This window comes from Gossypium hirsutum, chromosome A07 (genome assembly GCF_007990345.1).
Source record: "Gossypium hirsutum isolate 1008001.06 chromosome A07, Gossypium_hirsutum_v2.1, whole genome shotgun sequence".
NCBI classification, from domain to species: Eukaryota; Viridiplantae; Streptophyta; class Magnoliopsida; order Malvales; family Malvaceae; genus Gossypium; species Gossypium hirsutum.
In genome coordinates this window covers 36,137,002-36,159,669 of record NC_053430.1, presented here as the reverse complement: position 1 = coordinate 36,159,669, position 22,668 = coordinate 36,137,002, and the positions used below count along the sequence as shown (strand labels likewise).

General features: G+C 34.4%; 2 protein-coding genes across 2 annotated transcripts; both read right to left on the bottom strand.

The window, feature by feature from the left end:
* Positions 1 to 1,855: 1,855 nt before the first annotated feature.
* LOC107934035 (uncharacterized) lies at positions 1,856 to 4,368 on the bottom strand. Its single transcript, XM_016866371.2, has 3 exons — positions 3,765 to 4,368; positions 2,141 to 3,645; positions 1,856 to 2,098 (listed from the first exon to the last, which is right to left on the bottom strand). Exons 1-3 carry the CDS (start codon positions 4,366 to 4,368, stop codon positions 1,856 to 1,858), a joined length of 2,352 nt encoding a protein of 783 aa, XP_016721860.1.
* A 9,807-nt stretch (positions 4,369 to 14,175) lies between these two features.
* LOC107934031 (axial regulator YABBY 1) lies at positions 14,176 to 17,147 on the bottom strand. The gene is made up of 7 exons (XM_016866365.2): positions 16,660 to 17,147; positions 16,342 to 16,494; positions 16,052 to 16,175; positions 15,206 to 15,254; positions 14,982 to 15,057; positions 14,685 to 14,759; positions 14,176 to 14,553 (listed from the first exon to the last, which is right to left on the bottom strand). The coding sequence occupies exons 1-7, from the start codon at positions 16,753 to 16,755 to the stop codon at positions 14,464 to 14,466; spliced, it is 663 nt and encodes a 220-aa protein (XP_016721854.1). The 5' UTR covers positions 16,756 to 17,147; the 3' UTR covers positions 14,176 to 14,463.
* Positions 17,148 to 22,668: the final 5,521 nt, after the last annotated feature.

The window sequence follows — 22,668 nt, the reverse complement described above, 5'->3', positions numbered from 1 at the left end:
ACATAGTGAATTTTTTACTGAGGTAATATATCGCTCTTTCTTTTCTCCTAGTCTCATCGTGTTGGCCAAGCACATATCTCATCGAATTATCAAATACTGTTAAGTACAGTATCAATGGTCTACCAGGACTTGGTGGTGTTAGCACTGGGGGACTGGACAAATATTGTTTAACCTTTTCAAAGGTTTTTTAGTATTCATCATCCCATACCCCAGGATTGTGCTTTTTAAGAAGACGGAATATGGGGTCACACTTCTCCGTCAGTTGCGAAATAAACCGTGCGATGTAGTTTAGTCTCCCTAGGAAACCTCGGACTTCTTTCTGAGTTCGTGGTGGAGGTAGCTCCTGTATAGCCTTGACTTTGTCATGGTCAACTTCTATTCCCTTCTTACTGACTACGAAGCCGAGTAACTTTCCAGACCTAGCTCCGAACGTGCATTTTGATGGATTGAGCTTTAATTGGAATTTTTTTAACCTCATGAACAATTTTCTCAACACCCACACATGCTCCTTTTCAGTTCAGGTTTTTGCAATCATGTCGTCAACGTAGACCTCAATTTCTTTGTGCATCATATCATGGAACAAGGTTACCATGGCTCTTTGGTATGTGGCTCCTGCATTTTTCAACCTGAAGGGCATCACCTTGTAGCAAAACGTTCCCTATAAAGTTATGAACATGGTTTTTTCCATGTCCTCACGATGCATCTTGATCTGATTGTACCCGGAGAACCCATCCATGAAGGAGAACAATGAATAGCCTGCTGTATTATCCACTAGAGTGTCTATGTGAGGCAATGGAAAGTTATCTTTTGGGCTGGCCTTGTTTAAATCTCTGTAATCTACAAACATCCACACTTTTCCATCTTTCTTAGGGATAGGGACGACGTTGGCCACCCACTCCGAGTAATTAACCACCTGTAAGAAGCCAGTATTAAACTGCTTTTTGACTTCTTCCTTTATTTTCATTGCTACATCGGGTCTCATTCTTCTGAGCTTCTGCTGAATTAGCTTGCACCCTTCTTTTGTGGGGACATGATGTACTGCGATATCGGTACTTAAACCAGGCATATCCTGGTATGACCATGCAAAGACATCTTTGAATTTTTGCAACAATTCAATGAGGTCCTGTCTTGTCCTCTTACTCATACAAGTGCCAACTTTCACCTCATTCCCTTCTTCCAATGTCACATTCTCGATAGTTTCCTTGTGAAACAGAATCTATTTCTCTTCCCGCTCCACCATCCTTAACAAGTCCGGAGATAAACGACAATCCCTGTTATCTTCAAAATCCTGAGATCCCTCAAAGCACATGTCTCACTCAAAAGGAGATTCTAGACTCGTATCAGCATTGCTCATAATGTTGACATCCGGAGGCCTATTACGGGTGCAAGAAAATACCCAAAGAAAAGAAAATGAATAATTATTTTGTATGGTATGATTGTGTATGGAATGAAAGGAAGAAAGAATAATTGCTCGAACTGATATATGAAAATGCATTTTTTATTGAAAATAATAATGTTTGAACATGAGCCTATTTCACAAAAGATTCTTATTGTCCTTAGGCTCGAAGACAACAAGTGGGTTTTGAATATTACTCTGTGTTATCTCTAAAGATTACAGGAATTTCTTCGACGGTCTAGTTATTCAAAACACTCCCAGGCTCATACGGGCAAATGCCTGATAAATTTCTTTCCATTGCTTCCTCTTCAAACGTGGCGTTGATGTTCCAAATTCCCATCACATCCTCGACCATTCATTCTTTTATCTTCTTCTGTGCAGAATGAATAAACCCTCCAGATACAAATGTTTAAGAAATGTGAGGGAAGCTCATCGGTTCCCACCTGACTTCTGTCCCACTCAATCTTGCTCTCCGCTATTCTTGCTTCCTTTCAAACTCCTCTTCACTTGGCTTGAATCTGGCCTGAATCCCAAACCGAAGTGATGCCACTTGCCAACCAAGACTGGCACTCTAACTTGTCCATGGAGGTGCCTCCCGAGTCCTCTGCCAAGTAACGCTCCTTTCCCAACTGTCAGTTGTAGGCTCATTTTCGTAGCCCCTGATATCTTAGGTATCGGAATCCTGCTTCCTTCAGTTATAAACTTTGCGTTTACAAACTTTAATGATCAAAATAAGCATTCAACCGCTTCTTTGTCATTCTCTACGTAGGGTGCATCACTGGTAACTGACGCAATAATATCCTCCTCCGTATTTATTGTTATTAGCCGACCCTCAGTAACCATCTTTAGCTTCTGGTGCAGCGAGGATGGCACTGCCCCAGCTGAGTGAATCCAAGGTCTTCCTAATAGACAGTTATACGAAGGCTTAATGTCCATCACGAGGAAATCTACCTCGTACGCGTTTGGGCCAATCTGGAGAGGTATCTCTATCCTTCCCATCACTTTCCTTTCTGTGCCGTCAAACGCTCTCACTATGTTCTGACATGTCTTCATGTGGGAGCTGTCTATAGGTAAATGGTTTAATGTATACCAAGGCAATACGTTTAATGTGAACCCATTATCGATCAGTACTCCAGGTAGTGTATACCCCTTGCAACGTGTAGTAATGTGTAGAGCCTTAGTAGACCCCCTACCCCTTGGAGGTATCTCATCATCGCTGAATGAGATGAAATTGTTAGCGCTTATGTTACCGATGAGACGGTCTAATTTGTTAACCGAAATGTCATCCGCAACATAGGTTTCGTTCAACACTTTCATCAGTGCGTTGCGGTGGACCTTCGAATTTAGCAGCAGAGCCAATACAGATATGTGATCCGATTGTTGGTGCAATTGTTCCACAACACTATACTCGCTGTGTCTTAGGAATTTCAAGAACTCCTTGGCCTCATTTTCTATTACTGGCTCATTAACCAGTGGTTCTGATCTCTCGATTTCTTGCTTGAGCATGGCAGGTTTCCCTTTTGCTGGTTTGACTTCTGTGTTTGGTGTGTCAATCGAACCCTCCTTCTCTGAAACTGCTATACTACAGTTATAATTCCAAGGCACCCTACGGCTATCTTTATAAGGGGGAGCTGTTGGCCTCTGAATTATAACTCTAGGTGTGACTCTTGCTTCTACTTCAATAACTATGGGCTTCGAAATAATTATCACTAGACGGCTAGCTCTGCAGCCTTCTTCACTTGACTCTCCTCCTAGAGAGCATACATCCTCCTCTTTGACAGACTCGAGGAACTCCAATTCCTTATTATCCATTAGACCCTGTGCTAGAGCCCTGAACTCAATACAATTCTGAATTTCGTGATCTTTCTCATAATGGAACTCACAGTAGTTCCGTGTATCTTGGACTTTATTCCTCAACCCCTGCGGGACTAAATTTCTCTTCTGCATTTCCTTCCAAACTAGCTTCAATGGGGTTCTCACCTCCACGATATTCAGCTTGACTTTCCTCCCCATATTCTCAATTATCGCGTTTACACCTTTATCAGTGTGACTGGGCAACGGATTTCCCGTACTAGGTGTATCATCGAATTTTACAACACCTGCTTTGATAAGCCTTTCCACACACCTTTTGAACGAGGTACAATTTTCTATCGAGTGCCACGTAATCCCTGCGTGGTATTCGCACTGAGCATTTGCGTCGTACCACTTAGGGTATGGGGGCTGCAACGGCTCCAAGTGGAAAGGAGCCACTACATGTGCATTAAACAGACTCTTGTACAACTCCTATATGTCACTGGTATGGGAGTGAATTGAAACTTCTCTGTATTTTTTCTCGTGTTAGGCTCCCACCTTGGTGAGGCCTGCTGGCCTGTGACTATCGCCCTTGATTGATTAACAGTGGCAGGTTTTGCGTAGCTTGAGCTCACATTACCTACTTCATTCTCTCTTTTCTTCGGGGCTGACCTTCTCGTGTTCTCCCCAACTTTTATCTTACCCGATCTTATGGCATTTTCTATCATTTCGCCAGACATTACTATGTCCGCGAAACTCTTGGTTGCACTACCTAACATGTGAGTAATGAAAGGCGCCTTCAATGTATTGACGAAGAGCATGGTTATTTCTTTTTCTAGCAACGGTGGTTGGACTTGTGTAGCGGCCTCTCTCCATCTTTGAGCATACTGCCGGAAGCTTTCACTTGGCTTCTTCTCCATATTCTGGAGTGTGATCTGGTCAGGTGCTATATCCGTTATATGGCCGTACTGCTTCATGAAGGCCTGAGCTAGGTCCTTCCACGACTTGACTTGGGTCCTACTCAATTGATTGTACCATTTCGCTGCAGCCCCACTCAAACTGTCCTGAAAACAATGGATCAACAGTTGATCATTGTTGACATACTCCGTCATCCTTCGACAAAACATCGTAATGTGAGCCTCAGGGCAGCTGGTTCTGTTATATCTTTCAAACTCCGGCATTTTAAACTTCGAGGGAAGTACTAAGTCCGGGACCAAACTCAGTTCCTTTGCATTGATTCCGCAGTAATGATCAGCATCCTCTAACTCCTTGAACTTTTACTCCAACCATTTGCATCGATCCTCAAATCGTTTTGGGACCTCAGCCTTTGTCTTTTCCACCTCTGCTGCGCCGTCGAAGTCAGGGACCTGAGGGTTTGCTAGATTATCTCCAGGGTTGGTGCTCGATCCTGCTGGAAAGTTTACTGGTGCCGAGGTACCAGATTGATAAAGAGGCTGGACATTAACAGACACCTTTGGTGGTTGTATTTGCATGTTCACTGGCGCAAAACTTGTAGGACAAGCGGAATCCTCATTGTCATTCCCAGTATCACCCATAGGGCTTTTCCCTTTGTCAGACCCTCCTTTCAACAGCTGTGTCAGCTAGCTCATCATGTTGTTCTGTGACTCCAGCATGTTTTTCTGGGACTCCAGTATTTGATCCCTCACCTCCTGCTGGATCCTAGCCAGCTATTCTTGCATCTGAGCTTGCAGTTGCTCCTGCATCTCCTTTTGCATTTGTTCTAATTTCTCTAACCTCTGATCCATATCCCTTATTTTCCTCCGTGTATAGTAGCAATGTTCCAGGGTAACTAGATAAATTATCACTAATTAATAGGGTTCTTTTGTGCAACTTAATGTTTATGATGCTATGCAATGCAAATGCATGACATGAATGCAAAAAGGTGTCAATCTGATTCAATTTTATTTAGAATAACTTTACTAAAAGACAAAATCCTTTACATAAAAAATAGACTACATATACGGCCTAGCCCTTATGCCCAGAGCTCTAACTTTTTTAAGAAGTTCAGCCAGCTCTTGACCTCGGTTCGATGCTGACTCATATTTTACACTTAATACATCAGCTTAGACTGCCAGGATTTGTAAATGTTCCGCCACTTCTCGAATCTGAACTATAGCTTCTCCCATGAGGTGATCTCTATATTGAACCTTATTCTGAGACCAGTGAAGTTGCTCCTCCAGTTGCTCACTATTTGCTTCTAGTGATTCAATTCGGTGTTCACAATCCTGTAGCGCAGCCCCAAGTTCTTCTATTTTCCCCTTCAGATTCTCGATCTCACTTAAGTTAGCCTTTAATTTCATTACAGAGCCGTGACTACGATACTGATGCAATGCATTTTCTAACTCTGTTATTCGAGCTCTTAATGTTTCATTTTCACTTTGGCTCTCTAATGTAGTCCTTTTTAAGGCTTCCTCTCGTGCTCGAGCATCACAGAACCTCCTCTTCCATTGATCGGCCTTAGACTTCTCTTCTTGGATTTCTTGTTGCCATTGCTTCAATGTTTTTCCCAACCCGGTAGTTCTCATCTACATATGCAGCTCCTTGTAATCATTCTTCAGACTGTCCAAGTCTTCTTCAGCTTTCCTTTTCCCTTTTCTCAGTTTCTCGGCGTCTAATTTCTGGACGTCAATGTCCAATTTTAGATATACCTTCTCCTCTTCGAGTTGCTCTATCTTTTTCCCCAACTCTGAACTTCTCTTCTCAAAATCCTGTTTTATAATTTCCAATTCGGAGGGAACTACTCGCAGATACTCCTCTATCGGTTGAGCACCCTCTAAACTCGACCTAGGGATATTTTCCTTAACTCGTCTACTCAATCATCCATCATACTCAGGGGTCGTCATCGGATCTACAACCAACCTTTCCATTCGACGAGTCTGATTCCAAGCATTAGGAATCTCTTTAACCCTTTTCTTGTAGTTTCCCTTATACGAAAATTTACATTGAGCAAGCCCATGGGTTACCGGTATGAACTGTCTTGCTGCATATTACCTAAGCACGAGTAAAGGAGCATATCCAATAGCTCCCCGGATCCCAAGCAAAGGGACCCAATCGAAACTCCCACATCGAAAAAGAATTTTGTTAGGCATCCACCAAGGTGCTTTCCACTCAATGTCCTCTCCTTGGAGATTCTGCAGGAGCGCGATCCAGTTTTCTTCCGATATGTCATCTCTTCTGGGTATAGCTGCTATCTACTTTAATGGGGAATAATTCCCAAAGAAAGCTCGATAATAACCGTTGTCTATCTTCCAAAAATAACTGTGAAACCATACTAACAATAACTATGCACACCCTATAAATCTGCCCTCGCAAGTCCTTCTACACGCGTTCAAGGACCTGAATGTCTCAGCTAAAATTGCAGGAACTGGTGTGACTCCCTTGTCAAGTCGGTCGAATAGATCCGTGACCGCTTCATCAACATATCCCAATGCCCTAGGGAAGAGCATCAACCCGTAGATACTCAAGGAAAAGACGTCAACTTTCTTCTTCATATTAGGATGTGCTAGGATCAAATCTCGTAAATTCTTCCATGGGATGCACTTACACTCTCCTTTCTGCTTGATCCTCGCCGTAACCCACTGTTCGCTCATTCCAGTATTATTCATTAGCTTTTTCGAGAATGCCAGAACATAAGCAGCTCTCGAATAGGCCTTATCGACTTGTACCTTCAGATAATTTAATAAAGCTGTATACTCCTCCACTGTGGGTACTAAATCCACCCTCCCAAAAGTGAAGCTACTATATGTAGGGTTCCAATACTGAGCAAGGGCCCGGAACAAGTGTTCATCTATTTCGATATAAAGTAGGTACGGTAGATTTTCATAGTTGCAGTAGAATAATTGTTTAGCCTCATCATCCCACTGATCCCATATCTCCTTCAATTCCTGATGATTATTTTGAGTCACGCTAATACGAGTATAATCCCATAACTCAGATTTGTATCCCTTGGCTAGGCTGTCTTCCTTCTCTAATTGTGTTATCTCTGACTATTTACGAACAACCGCATTATTTTCTACCTTATCAAGGAAATTGTCTCCCATGACGAGCTTTCTAATTCAGAAAATTGAACACGAATTGACACCTTTCAAATGTGGAATGACATGCAAATATGGCAAAACAAAACACAGCAAGTTAGTATCATATATCAGAAACATAACTCAAAGTAAAGAAAATAGAAACAAGCATCTATTGAGGGTAATCACTAGGGTTTAGCGTAGTTCTTCCAAAGGTGGGCCCTTAGGGTTCTTCTATATGTGGTTTGGTTCTAGAGTTGAGGTACCTGAACCAGCAGATTCCTCGATCCTTACTCATTATAGGCTTATATAGACCGAGTTCAGTTCAGGGGGATACATTTCCTTATGGCTGCACGGAGGTGAAAACCTCACGAAGACATAGGTACGGATGTATCCTGAAAGCGATCCACTATCCTGCACGGAGGTGAAAACCTCACGAAGGAAATAGCTTCTCACTCCCACTTAAGAGGTGTGACCACAACGGTCATGCAATGCCATGACAAAAGATATAAAAGAACTTTGAAAAAAAATACTGGAAAAACATAACACCAAACAGATGAAATGCAATAAGAGGATCGTAGACTCAAAACCAAATTCAACTTTCGACAAAAGACAAAAAGTAATCAAATCGCGGCTTAACTCTCTTATAAATCCCCAATGGAGTTGCCAAGCTGTCGAAACCATTTTTAAGTTTTGAAAAACGTGGATCGACTTTAAAAATGTAAATGGAGTCGCCACCAATCTTTTCCAGGGTGAGATTGGGCCACCTTAAAATCAATCATTTTAATAAAATATTTGGGCCTATTAAAACAATAATTCTTTTTGGTCTCCTAAGTTTGAGAAAATGGGCTCGGGAGTCGGTTGCGTACGAGGAAGGATTAGCACACTCGTAACGCCCAAAAATTGGTACCTATTTGATTAGTTAATGTCTTGGTGTCAAAATTTGAAAAGACTTTAGAGTACGATCCTTTTATTAAAAAACCGGAATAAATTGAATAAAATGTAAAGACCTACTCATCTCGAAGGGAGAAAATGCCATATCCAGTAAGTTAGGGTTTAACATTTCAGACTTTCGGGACTAATTTGGTTTTTGATTTTTAAAATTCATGTATGAAGGTTCAAGAGAAGGATATTTAGTCCTCCGGGACTCATGAAAAATTAGAACTCAGTAAGTTAGAGCTCAATCTCTCAGAACTCCCAAATACCGAAGGCTGCCTTGATTTTGGAAATCACTATCCTTAATATAACGCGACGCCACACCCAGTAAGTTAGGGTGCAACGTCCCGAATTTCAAGAATAGGTTTTCATTTGAACCTCATACAATTAGACTTAAGAAGGGTACTCAACTATTTAGGTTCAACAAGGAAAATTGGAACCCAGTAAGTTAGGGCACAATCCTCCCGAGGATCCTAAATATCAAATATTGCCTTTATTTTGAAAACAGTCGAGGATAATCTTTGAATAAAAATGAATTTGGGGCGGTTGAAACTTAACAAAAAAATGATAACATGCAAAATAGCCAAAACAATAGACTTGACAGTGTATATATTAATACCCAGAATATAGTAAATATAAGGAAAATCAACAATAATTATAACAATAGTAATAAATGTAATAACATAACAAACATAGCAATAAAGATATTAACGATGCGAAAATGCATAATAGAAGTGAAAATAATATGTCAAATGATGATGTATATATATAGCGATAATAGTAAAGTTAAAATAATAATGCTAAATTAGTGAAAGTGAAAAATAATAAATAATAATTTAGCATAAAAATATTCGATAAAAAAACTATGGTATATAAAAAATAATAAAATAATATAGTAGGTCTATTAATAATTATATTAGAAAAGCTTTAGCGAAAAATATATACATATAAAAATTACAAATAGGAATAGTAAAATAATGGTAATAAATGGGAAAAAATAATAAATATGAAAAACTATATTAAAAATAATTAATTTTTAGTAAAATATATACATATACTGGAAAAAAATAAGTATAATATAATAAAAACTTTAGTAAATGTGTATATATAGTAGAACGATAGTAGTGAATAGTAAAATAAAAAAATATGGAAAAACTATATTAAAAATAATTAATAAAAATGTATAGGAGAAAAATAATAATAACAATGTGATACTTTAAAATAAATAGTACAGAAGAAATACTTATTAGTAAACATAAGTAATATAGCCAATGGATATAAAAGATCAAAATAATTAACTTTTAAAAAAAAGATTAATAGTAATAATATGATAGTTTAAAATAAAGTGTAAAAGAGATTATTAGGGGAACCAAACAATATACAAGTAATATAATAGATATAATGGATAATAGTATAATAAAAATAATAAAATAAATGGTAGGATAAAAAACTAAAAAAATAGTAGGATATAATGAAATAAAATAGAAGAATAATATTACAAACAAAAAAAATAATTAATTTTGTGCTAAAAGTGTTTAAATAATCAAAATGAGGCTTAATTGAAATTAAAATGGGAGTTTTTGGGCCAAGATCGGAATAAAAAAAGGTTAGGGGGACCGAAAAGGCAAATATCCCAAGCCTCCTAAACACAGAGTTTCAGCTTGTACCAAATTGAATCGGCGCACAAATATTCGGGGCCAATTTTAAAAAAAGGAAAGAAGCACAAAAGGGCCCAATCAAGTGACCACACAACAGGGGAGGATCAAATGCGCAATAAAACTAAAAAAATGAAATGGAGCTATTCCCCTTGCAATTAAAGGCAGAATAAATGATGGCTGTCTGCCATTTTAAAACTAAAATTAAAGAATCCCCTTTTACACATGATTCTATTTGGCTTTATAACCCATTTTACAACCTCTTTTGCTTGTTTACAGGTGCGTGGTGGGTGTGGACTCTGACGTGGAAGTGGAATGGCACACGACTCGGAGGAGACGCGCAACGTGCGGGGAGGCGCTCTGTTGGTTGCGGCGCAAGGGCAGTCTACTTAGGGTTGGCTGAAAATTGTTTGAGCTTTTGGGCTATGGGATTGAGCTTGGTTTTTTGGGTTAGTTTGGTTTCAATTTTGTATTGGGTTTGGGTTTTGGTTTATGGTTGGGCCCATGTAATGTTTGAATTGGTAAACAAAGTGGACTTGTTTATTCTGATTTCTGTTTATGGACCCCGGGCTGAATTGGGCCATAACAGAATGTATATCTCCATCATAGCTAACTATGTTTTTCATCACAAGTATTAAAATAAATTAGACAAATTTAACTTACAAGGCAAACATTTTAAGCAATTGAATACAGATCTAATATTTAACAAACTCTAATAATTGTAATTAAAATAGAAAACATACAAATACTAGAAAAATAAAGGAAAGATGAAGAACAAGTACTAGACCTCACAAACCATTAGATTCAAACTTTGAAGTTCCTTAGACTAGAAATGAAGAGTTTAGAATCTCATGAAGAAAATAAAGCACAAAAGCAAAATATTACCAAGGGTGCCCTATGAGGCTATATCTAGGTATTAACCTAAAATGTTTTATTTATAGTGAAAAATCATATAATGAAGAAAATATAAAAATGTTTTTAATTAAATAAAACATAATTTTTTAAAGTTTTTTGGTTGATTTTTCGTCAAAATTCTAGGTCATTTTTAGACACATTCTTAACATTTTTTGGGCTTGAGTTGTGAAATAATTTCAACTAAATCTTTCAATTTTTTTTGAATCTGTATATTATAAGCCCAAAATAGAATTTTATAGCTCAAATTATGATTAAAATATTGAAATAATGTTGCGTTGGAAGTTTAATACGCAAAAATTTACTAAATTAATATTTAAAGTTTACTTTTCTTATATTATTCACCTAAATAAAAAAAAATATAAAGTCTAAATAATATAATTATAACTTAAATAGCATAGTTCAAAAAGAAAAACATCAAAAATAAATTAGAAATTATGCAGTTCGACAAAGTCCGATGCTCGACATTTAACATCAAACTGGGATAAGACACCACATCTCAATAACCAATTCGTCGTTACCCGGAACATATTAAGCTGACTCCTTTTTGCACCGGAGCCATATGACGTGAATTTCTTCCCTACCAAGGGAATATCGATTAGATGGTTTTTTTTTATAAAAAAAAAAACCAAAACACAAACCCACTAAATCAGCAGAAAACAAAAAGTAAGAGGGTCATGTAACAATCCACTCAATTCTCATATAGGTTGTAAATAAATCCAATTTGAACCAATAAATCTCTATTCATATTTATTTGTTTATTTTTAAGCTTATTTGTGTTCAATTTGTGTTTGTTAAGAATTTTAATTTTTTGTTCATATTTGTTTATTTAAAATTATGTGTGTTCATGTTTGTTTGTTTAATGTTCACGAATATATTCATTTAACTTAATCGAACATGTTTACGAACATTAAATGAACATGTTCATGAATATATAATTGAACATGTTCACAAACAATGTTAATGAATAATAAACAAATAAACAATAAATAAATACATACGCACAATTATTTATTTTAATATTTTTATAAGAAAATATTATTAATAAATAAATGAGTCATAAACGAGTCAATAAACAAGCTTATAAATGAGCCAATAAATGAGCATGTTCGTGAACATAAACGAATCGAACACACCTCTGTTCCTGTTCGTTCGTTTATTAAACGAGCATAAAAATTGTATTCATACTCGTTTATTTAGCTTAGTAAACGAACATTATATAAACAGTTCATGAATAGTTTATCGAAGGTTGTATTTATTTACACCCCCATTCTCATCACCTGTTGGAACAACACCAAGTTGCTTCCCTAACGCTCAGGTTGCGTCTGCTTTATCGAGACGGACATCCTCGTCTAGTTGCCTTCTGATAAGATTATTTCTATTTCTGAGATTAAGGCGCTCACAATCTCATCATCTCTTTCGTCTACAACCACCTTCTTCTTCCCATTCTTCTCTTTAGCTGTAACCTTCATAAATTTCTTAGTTGGCCCAAACACCCCTCTCTCACGTTATTAAAATGACTTCCACAGATAAGACCTTTATTCAATAAACATCCTTATGGCCCATCATTACTTAAATTCACCTCCATATTAAATCCATTAGTTTCTTTAGAATTTCACAATTATCCAACTCGACCTCCTCATTGGACATTGGATCCTAACTCAACTGTGAGCCCAAGTCCTACTTCATTACCGTTTACTAACTCGCTCCTAGCCAAGTCCAATTACCCCGTCATTAGCCTCATCCACTGCAAGTAATTGGCCCATATTGCCAGTCGTCCCTTCAAATATTACGGCATTGGAATTATTCTTATCCACATTCTCCCCGTTTTCCAGCGTAGTCACTATTTCATCAAGTTTAACGGTTGATGCTCTCATTGCTAAGCTAGTGTATGGTAGGATGGAAAGGTATATTTTTTTAAAAATTTAATTAGTTGAAAAGTGATATTAATATTTGAAATGTTAAATTTTATTTATTTTTTTAGAATCTAATTTTTCATTGGAAATTTTGTTTTCATTAATATGACAAATAAAATGTGAAAAAATTATTTTTCCATATATATTAGAAAGTTAAAAAAATAAAGAGAAGATTAACCCTATTTTATATTAGTTTAGAGTATTAACCTATTAATAAACGTAAGTAGAAGAAAAAGTTATTGCCTCCCTCCTCCTTAAAACTTAATTTTTTCTGCTACTTCAATGGATTTTTCAAAGTAAATTTTTTTTCTTGATTTTATGTTTTATATGCATATTTAATCATCTATATGTTATATCGTTTATATATTATATATATATATTTTTATTTTTTCTCTTTTATTTTCCGTATATTAATTCAAAATTCAATTTATTATACTATTTATGAATCTTTACGAGCAAATAATAATTAATATTTAGGTTTAGTTCTAAGATTGTTGTGATCATAACCTTTTTATATGGTTTGCCTTTGAATTATGATTTGTTGTATTTGATTGAGAATTCTAATAGCTTATTTAGAAATAGAATAGATAAGATAAGTGATCAATCAAATCTTGGAACAATTACGTAGTGTATTCAAATAAATTCTGTTTTTTAATATCCAAAGTAAATTATGTTACATTGGGCTTTACCAATTAAATTTTAACATTAAATATTTAATCTAAATATTTTTTAAGAATAAAGTTTGTTGTACAAATTAAATAATGAATATTTTATTTTATTTAATATGAGTAAATTCATATATAATTATTACATTCTTAGGAAAGTACTTAGTGAACCAAATATGATAACGTAACATTTTTGGGATTTTAATCAATATCTTCCAAAATATATCAAATATCGCAAAATTACTTTGCTGACAATCACATTCTTAGAAATTACATTCTATTGCTGTGTCTTTTGTCAATGTCTTTAGGGAAACCAATAGTTTGGTGAATGCTTTAGCGAGGCTGGCACTAATCGAACGAATACTTTAAGGGTTTGGTGATAGTTTGCTCTATATGTTGTTTCTTTGTTGTTTATCTTTTGTTGGTGTCTTGGTGATTCTGGTCTTTTTTTTTGTTGTTCTATTCTGAACTCGTGGACCGAACCACCTTAGTTGTGGTTTCTATATTTTAATAAAATCTTTGCTGAGAAAAAAAAATTAGTAAGCAGTTTAAGGCATGACATGGATTAAATCAAAGATTGAATTCGCCTTTAACAATAAAAGATATTAAAATATTTATAAATATTAAAATTTAAGAAAAACTTGTATTTACATAAAAAAAAGAGATGAAATGAGCCAAAAATAATGAAAAAAAAAGAATCCAAAATAATTTGTAAAAAAAAAAATATATTTTTTCATTTATACATAATTGGTTGGACCTGAATTAGTTGATTCGGTCCGGTTATGGCAATATTAAAGCTGAGAGAAAAGGAAAAGGAATACCCAAACCATTGTATTTTGATAAAAGGAAATGAAAGAGAAACAAATAACGTTGAAATTGAAAGATAAAGCTAGGATTGAGTTTTGAGCATTTGAAGTACTTTTATGACATATAAGGCTAATGTCTGAGAAGTAAATATTCATCAGCATCAAAGCCTTCATCTTCATAAGAGTTCTTCGTAGATAAAGATGACATGTTAGCTAGGCTCTTCACAACATCAAAATGCATCCCCATAGTTACTAACATAAGCTACGAAACCCAATGTTTTCAACAGTACACATCTTAACAAATAAGGAAATTAACCTACACAAAAGTAGAAGAGAGAAGGACAACGAAACTCTAGCAGTAGTTTGGACTTGTTTGGTAAGGGGTAACACCCACGTTGTTTGGAGCAAAGAACCCATCTTTCATCACCATCTCCTCTCCTTCCTATATGCACAAAAGTTGAAAGAAAGAAAAAAGCGATTAATGTCCAAACTCCAAAGCAATTCTAACAAAATTTAAAAGAAAAAAAAAACCAAGTAGTTTTACTAGTTTTTGGAGCTTAGGGTTTAATGTACCTGTTGGTGCACGTTAGTTTTCTTCACGGGTTGATCAGGCATAAGTCCGAAATGTATGTGAGGGAAGTGGGCCCACTGAAAATATGAATTTCTTTTCCATACGTTAGTAAAAAATATAGAAAACAAAATTTGTTTAATATACATCAATAGTAGACAGTCACTAAACCCTAACTTTTTATTTTCCCCTTTTTATGCCCATAGCAAAATCACAGCCTATATTGTCAAGGAAAGAAATACTGTTAAAGAGAGGAAAGGAAAGGTGTGTAATAAGAAAGGGATGGAATCTAGGGATCTCACATTCTTGGCAGCGGCACTGAAGGCCTCTCTATGACTAATATCAGGGTTTCCAGCTTTGATGCGTTGGATTTCGTCCCTGCAGAGAGATTTGATTTGATAGATGTCAAGATCATCCTGTCCATCATTGTTCTCATTTCAAATCCATTTTTGATTTTGTAAATATGGAAAGAAGGACAAACAAAGGTAAGGTAAATAATTTATGCATGGGATTAATCACACTTTACTTGATGAAGCGGTTGTAGGCAGATGGGACTCGCTGTCTCTTCTCCGGAGCTGCGCATTATAAAAAACAGACAGAGCACAGACAAACAAAGAGACACATGCATTAAAATCACCTCACTGACTTTTTTTGGTAACATTTTGTCTTTCATTATCTCCCTCTCTCTCTCTCTTCATCATCACCTCATCATCACCATTTTCTCTCAACAGGTACAGATCTATCTTTTGCATGGATTCTTCTTTTCATCATATTTTTTACTTTTAGTTAGCGAAATCTTGAACGCTAGGGTTTGATAGTAACTAGTAAGGTTGCCATTTTATCACCAAAAAGAAGGAAAAAAAAAAGACGGGGCTTTTATGCTATAAAAGAAAACGAAAAAATTGGAGAAAATGAAGTTTGTGAAGATTTTTGTCTGGAAAGCAATAAAAAAGAGAAGACTTTCAAATTTAAAGTAACAAAAATAAGAAGAATAATAATGATCATTCATAGGCAAAGGACTTCTCTGTAACTGCTGCCAAATAGGGATGAAATAGCTAAAAGATTAAATTAAATATCGTTTAAAAATAAGGTGGTCTTAAAAGAAACCCCACCCCCCCAAAAAAAAAAGAAAAAAAAAAGAGAAGAAAGCATTTGAAATATAGGGACGTAGGGTTGTAAAGCATAGGGGTCTTGACGTTTTTATTTGGAATTGGAAAAGGAGCTTTCGCATAGTGAAAACGTTACTTTGACTTCTCAAGAAATAGACCCCCAGATAGATTTGTGTGGCTAAGCTTCTAAATTTCTAGCTACTGAAAAGGGAGATTTGAAGAATAAAAATAAAAAGCAATGATTAAATGTTGAAGAATCTCACGTCTATTGACCACCGGAGGTTTGGGAATATCTTCAGCACCTCCATGAATAGGAGGCATAAGAGAGTTATTTGGGTTTGGCTGATTGATTACCATATTTGTTGTTGCACTACTTCGGATCTCCTCCTGCCACATTGTAAAATTGTAAATAAATTGTAACCCAACTTTTGGACTAAAATTTAACTAGAAACTAAGAGTACGTGAAAAATTAAATAGGGAAGCAAGTTTAGACGGTTAATCAAGTTTGTTGATTTGAAACCCTAATTTCTCGAGAAAGAAAATACATGCATACCAGGAGATTGTGAGGAGTGAAGAAAGAATGACCAACGTGATGCTGATTAGTTGTAGGAAGAAGGAGACCAAGCATGTTGACAGACAAAAGATTGGTGCAGTGACCGCATCGAACCGTAACAGTCTTGAACAAGCTAGTGCGAGGAACACTCACCTGAGAAAATGAGAAACGATACAAAATACAAGAAGGAACATAATTGTAAAAAACAACAACAACTACTAAAACATGTATAAAAGCCAAAAAAAAGGGACTTTGGAGGAGTAATATGAAGCAGAATGGGAACGAAAAGAAAAGAGAGAAAGGGACAGGAAATGATACAGCGAGAACAGTGTCACAGAAGTTGCAATGGACGTAACAGAGCTGATCGGAGGGAGAGACGTGGTCCGGTGAAAAAGCAGCTGATGAGGAAGACATCCTTCTTTTTCTTTTCCTTTGTTATTATTATTATTATTTGATATGAAGCTTTGGATCTGATTGATTGATAGATTGACTGATCAGTAGATATTGATAGGTTTCTCACAACTTGATCTGATCCTCTTGGATGTTGAGTTATGCTAAGGTAGAGATACAAAGAAAGGATTGAGGAAAAGATAGAAAGAGGGATACTACTAATATACTAGGAGATGTAACAGAGGCAGAAAGTGATTTCAAATATTGCTCATTTGTACATGGTTGTAGTTTCAATGGCAATTTGTACAGGTTATGGATGTCTCTTAAACAGGCCTGAGGCCCCGGTTGAAACCGAAAAAAAAAGAGGAAATAATAATAAACGGCTTTAGGTTTAAAGGCAAAAGAAAAATGAATGGTTGGCATTCCCAATGGATGTGTGCTTGTATTAGAGAGAGAGAGAGAGAGAGAGTAGAAGTAAGAAAGGGACGTGTGCATGCATGGTAGTGAATAGCTTTGGCTCATTCACCTGTTGTTTTCACAGTTAAGATTAAAAAGAGGGGGCTCGGTGAACCCTTTTCTCGGTTCTCTACAATTCCATGGCTGCCTTAACCGGGCAACATATATCAATTTTTTTATTTATAAAAAAAACCTCCTTTTCTAAAATTATTTTTTTAACTCAGCACTTGAGAAAAAATCAATATGAGAAGTATATAATTGATTGTTACCTAAAAAAAAAGTATATAAATAATATTTTTAAAAGAAACAATTTATATGATTTGTAAATTTTTAAACTATTTTTTTAACTTATTTTAAAACTTCTTTATAGTAAGGTAGAGGGCAATGGTCTCGCTCCCCCCAATGGTATAATTACTACTAAATTCTTTGAAAAGTTATAAAATTATAAATTAATATAATTGTAAAATTATTTTTGACTCTTCAAAAATTTATAATTCAAATCTAATTCCCTAAAATTTTATTTTCTCCTTTCCATCTCCAAATGAAGAGGTAAAAATGCTATCATTTCAAGAATCAAAAGATTTTTTTATACATATATATTAATGACAAATGTAAACATAATAATTTAATTGATATATATATTGTTGATACAAGATACAAAGAAAGAGGATAAGAAGGGGTAAGAATGAGATCAAGTGGTGCTATGGAGGTTGGATCACCTGTAAAGGCCGAGAGTTGGGACAAGGACAATAGTACAAGGTGATTGAGAGGATAAATGTTGAGAGTAACTTTAGGGTGCTGAAAAGTCGATCCCCTGTTCTTAGTTCTCCAAGGTATTTATAGGAAAGGCTCTCTTGTCCATTGGTATGATATTGGCTAGATAAATATTTAATCCCATTAATTGCAAAACAGATAATCATAGGCACATGTTATGGGATTCTATTAGCATGAGGTAGTCAAGCCTAAATAGACTCCTTATTGTCTTGGAAGAGTGTTCAAATTAGGATAGCATTCTCTTTAAGCTTGAATGGTAGGTTTCGTTTGAAGTGGGATGGTGGGTCATGCTTAGGAAGCCAATGCATAGTCAACAACATATCTTGGGTTGACATGTGTCCTCTTGGTAAAAGGTATATACTAATAGCCCCCTAGTCGAGCGGGAGGTAATAAAGTGGCCTTCCGCGAGACATGCTTCGAGGCTCCCTTAAAGGTTTATCTAGTTGGAGAAGATGAAACATCATCAAACAATTGTCATACATGCGACATTCTTTTGGGAGTAGTTGTAACAACCCAAATTTCTGTGGGATCGAAAAATGTGGTTTCGAAATTGATATCCTAGTTCGTAAATATTATTATTTAATATTTACGAGTATAATTTAGTAATACATTGAACTATGGTTTAGCAACTTTTCTAATTGGAAAGCTACTTAAAGTACTAGTGTATCAACCTTAAACTTAGTGGTTTTGGAAAATGAGGTATTGGGACCTCTTTTTTCATAAATTGAGGTTGTAAATATTTACAGAGTCATTGTATAAGTAGATTACATTTTTGATAAGTAATTTTTCTGATTTAGTGATTAATTAAGGTAGAAGGACTAAATCGTAAAAATTATAAAATTTTATCGTTATAGATTTTTATTAGTTAAAAGGCATAATTGGTAATCATTTAAGGACCAAAGTGGCAATTGGACCCCATCTAGAATTGGGGTGGACGGTTATGTAGTGTTTTATGGGAAAAATGTTTAAAAAATATTATAATTAAATTAATATAAGTTTTTAAAGCATAAAAATGATAAAATCAAAGTCATCATCTTTATATTTCTACCATTACCATTTCTTCAAAAAAAGGAAAGCTTGGGAAGCCGTGGCTGAAGATTCATATTCGGCCAAACTTGTGTTCTTTGCATGGTAAGCTAATTCAATCATGTTTTTTGTAAATTTTATATTTTTGAGATTGTTGTAACTTGATTTAGCTAACCTGTGTATCCGTTTTCACAATTTTTAAAGTTTTAAAATGTTGCCATTGATGAATTTTTATAAAATGAAATTTGTTAGTTTTTAGTTTAGGGACTAAAATGTAATTATTTTGATATTGTCATGGACTTTCTATAATTATAGATTTAGAGAGTTATAAAAGGATAAAATTGAAAACGAATTGAAAAACAAAGCTTAAATGTGAAAGTTATGATTGTTTCAGTTTTATGGGCTAAATTAAATAAAATGTAAAATTTTAAGGAATTGTTGTAAAATGAAATTGGATTGTTATATGCATGAAATAAAATGTTATTTTAAATTGATAAATTGAAATGAATTACCATATATGTAACAACCCAATTTAGGGCTTAGTCGAAATAGTGGTTTCGGGACCACAAATCTGGAGTCGAATAAATTATTTTATTATTATTTTGGAGTCACACTACAGTAAAACAAGTTTTAGCAGTATTTGGATAAAAAACGCCGCTATAAATCGAGTATTAGCGGCACTTTTTAAAAAACGCCACTATAGATCGAGCATTAGCGGTGCTTTTTGAAAAATGCAGCTATAGATTGAAGCATTAGTGGCGCTTTCTGAAAAACGCCGCAAAAAACATTTTATCTGTCTATTTATTATTTAACTAGTTTATTTATATTAATTAAAATACAATTTATTTTTAATTGAATATTTAAATTCTTCAAAAAAATAATTACACGTAGAAAAAATCTGAAAGTAAAAACATAGAAAAGAATTTTTTAAAAATGAAAAAATTTAAAATACTATTATTTAAAATAATTTTAAAGTTTCTTGGGTATATGACTTATTATTTTTTAATTTATATATTAAATAATTTCTTATATAATCGTAAAAGAGATAGTATTAATTTTAAAATATTGAATTAATTATCCCTAAACCCTAAACCCATAAACACTCCCTTAAACCCTTAAATACAAAATCCTAAATCTTAAATCATAAAACTTTAAACCTTAAATCCTAAGCCCTAAATCCTAAATCTAAACCATAAAACCCTAAACTATAGACACTAAACCTTTAAACCCTTAAATACAAAATCCTAAATCCTAAAACTCTAAACTGTAAAAATAAATTTCATATGGATATATATTCATATGGATATATATTGATGTGTATATATATAGATATTAATGTAAAAGAACGACACAAACCTATAAAAAATGGGAAACCACATTTCAATCTCTATTATCTAAGATTCAATATTCAAATTATATATTATCATGTAATGTCTTAATCAAAAAGTTAATAATATTAACTATTTGGATTAATTAATAATATTATAAAAATATATAGACTAAATGATATTAAAAATTAAAGTATATGCAAAAAAATCTGAAATTTAAATATATTAGAGAGTCCAAATTAAAATTTAACCATTTTAGTAAATAATAATAATAATAATAATAATAATAATAATAAAAGAGAAAAAAAAAAGAAAGGAAAAATTATTGGGCTTTATACTGCATACATATGGCATTTTCAACAAAAATGCTGCAAACATGTATTAAGAGTTTAAACGAGCCCATTTTGTATCTTTGTTATTAGTGGCGCTTTTTAAAAAAGCTACAAAATATATGAATTACCGTCGTTTTCATAAAAAATTGCCACAAACATCTCTTAATGGATTGAAAACGGCGTCGTTTTTTGGAGCCCCAAATTCCCTTTACTTTCCCTCAATTCAGATTACCCCCGATCGTCTGGTTCCCCAAACCCTGAATTCCCAAATCCCCTAAAATTTCCCTCAATTCGATATCCTCAAATCGGTTTCCCAAAATCCCCAAATCAAAATACTTTTGATTTTCGCCGAAGTCCCTTTGATTTGCTCTGCTAAAAATATCTGTAGTTTTCCCACAACCCTTAACCTCGATCTATTTCCCAAAATATTTTTTCTGTGAATCTTCTTTGTATCTTGCATTCGCAAATATTAGGAAAAGAGGTGCCCCCAAGGAACTCTCACTTACACACGTCATTTAGTGCTATATACTATCCACAACATTGTTCTTTCCTGTGGGGCTTTTCCAAGAACCAAACAACCCTAAGTATGAAACTCAAAAAATATCAATCATATCAAACTATATACTATATTTTATGACTAATCCCTAATTACTATAACAACATAATGACAAGAATGATGCTTAATGATACTGTTTAGTTAATCATTTCTTTTTTTATTTTATTGGAGGTTTCTATTGCATTTATGCCTATATACATGTAGCTTCTGCCCTAATCAAAAAATTGTTTGGTTTTTAATTAGAAGCTTTTCCATGCATTCATTTGTGTTGCTATTTGGATATATCATTTATTTAGTATGCAGCAAACTATAGAACGTTATAGGCGGCATACAAAGGATAACGAAACCAATAAGCCAATTGAACAAAACCTGCAGGTCAGCATGTCTTTTGTTTTTGATGTCTTAATGCAATTAATTACAGATTTTTTTTCATTCATATTGTGTTTTCTTGTGCAGATTGAACAAGTGGTTTATACATATACTTTGGATAACAATTTTTTTTTTATTTCTTTCAGGATTTGATTGGGTTAGATGGAGAAGATCTTGCTCAATTCATGCCTTCTGCCAGCCAGAAGTATGTATTTATGGTTTTTTTTATATTAATCTCATTACTATAATGATTTTAGACTAGTTATATATATAATCATGATATACCTAAACGCAGTAGCAATATTAAAACTTACAGATTTTTATATGTACATTCATGATTCTTGTTCATAATCTAATTTCAGATTGGAAAATGAAAGTGCATCGACCTAACTGATTTGTTAATTTGTAGTGCTATTTCCGTACAATGAACTTTAAACTGGAAAAGCTTATCTTTTTTTGTTAAATAATGTTCTGTATAATATCATTTTCTCTTTTGTTAAATAATGTTAAATAATGTTAAATAATGTTCTGTACATTATCTTTTCTAATAGTTTTAGTTTCCTAGAACATTTGGGTGCTGTAATTGACTTGAGTAGTTTTTTTACACGTTTGGGTGCTGCAGCAGGCTATTGGGATACATTTAATTCATGTTTTGCCAGTGTACTTGGTCATTACAGTATGCCATTGGAGCATACATGTATGGATACATACAAACTTTATTTATGCGTGTAGTGCTTGTCTGTATCTAAACATGTGTATACAAATATCTATGCATATAAAAAAATAAATCCATAATAGATTTAACTCCCAATTGAATGAAATACTGATTATAATAAGCATGAAACGAACTCCTATTGTGGAAAGCTTCAAGACAAAATGAGAGCATGATTAACGTTTTAAGTATAAACCGGAATTAAGTATATATCTTCCCTAAAATAGCATTAATGCCTATTTATCCTTAAAAAAACCATTGTGTTGGGCCCTTTCATGTGATATATAGCATGGATGAGTTTTACATTCATGAAGTTTTCTACGATAATCCTTCTTTTTTTTTCTTTGGAACTACTTATTTGTTACCTTTCTTGTTGACTTGCAA

What these genes read in the sequence shown, in the direction of transcription:
- LOC107934035 (XM_016866371.2), bottom strand. Translation starts at nt 4,368, where the DNA reads ATGCCGGAGTTTGAAAGATATAACAGAACCAGCTGCCCTGAGGCTCAC. An exon ending in ATCAAGGGCGATAGTCACAG is followed by an intron (nt 3,646 to 3,764) that starts GCCAGCAGGCCT and finishes ATGCACATGTAG; the next exon opens with TGGCTCCTTTCCACTTGGAG. An exon ending in TAGAGAATGACAAAGAAGCG is followed by an intron (nt 2,099 to 2,140) that starts GTTGAATGCTTA and finishes GTAAACGCAAAG; the next exon opens with TTTATAACTGAAGGAAGCAG.
- LOC107934031 (XM_016866365.2), bottom strand. Translation starts at nt 16,755, where the DNA reads ATGTCTTCCTCATCAGCTGCTTTTTCACCGGACCACGTCTCTCCCTCC. An exon ending in TCAGTGCCGCTGCCAAGAAT is followed by an intron (nt 14,760 to 14,981) that starts GTGAGATCCCTA and finishes TCATATTTTCAG; the next exon opens with TGGGCCCACTTCCCTCACAT. An exon ending in AAACTAACGTGCACCAACAG is followed by an intron (nt 14,554 to 14,684) that starts GTACATTAAACC and finishes TTGTGCATATAG; the next exon opens with GAAGGAGAGGAGATGGTGAT.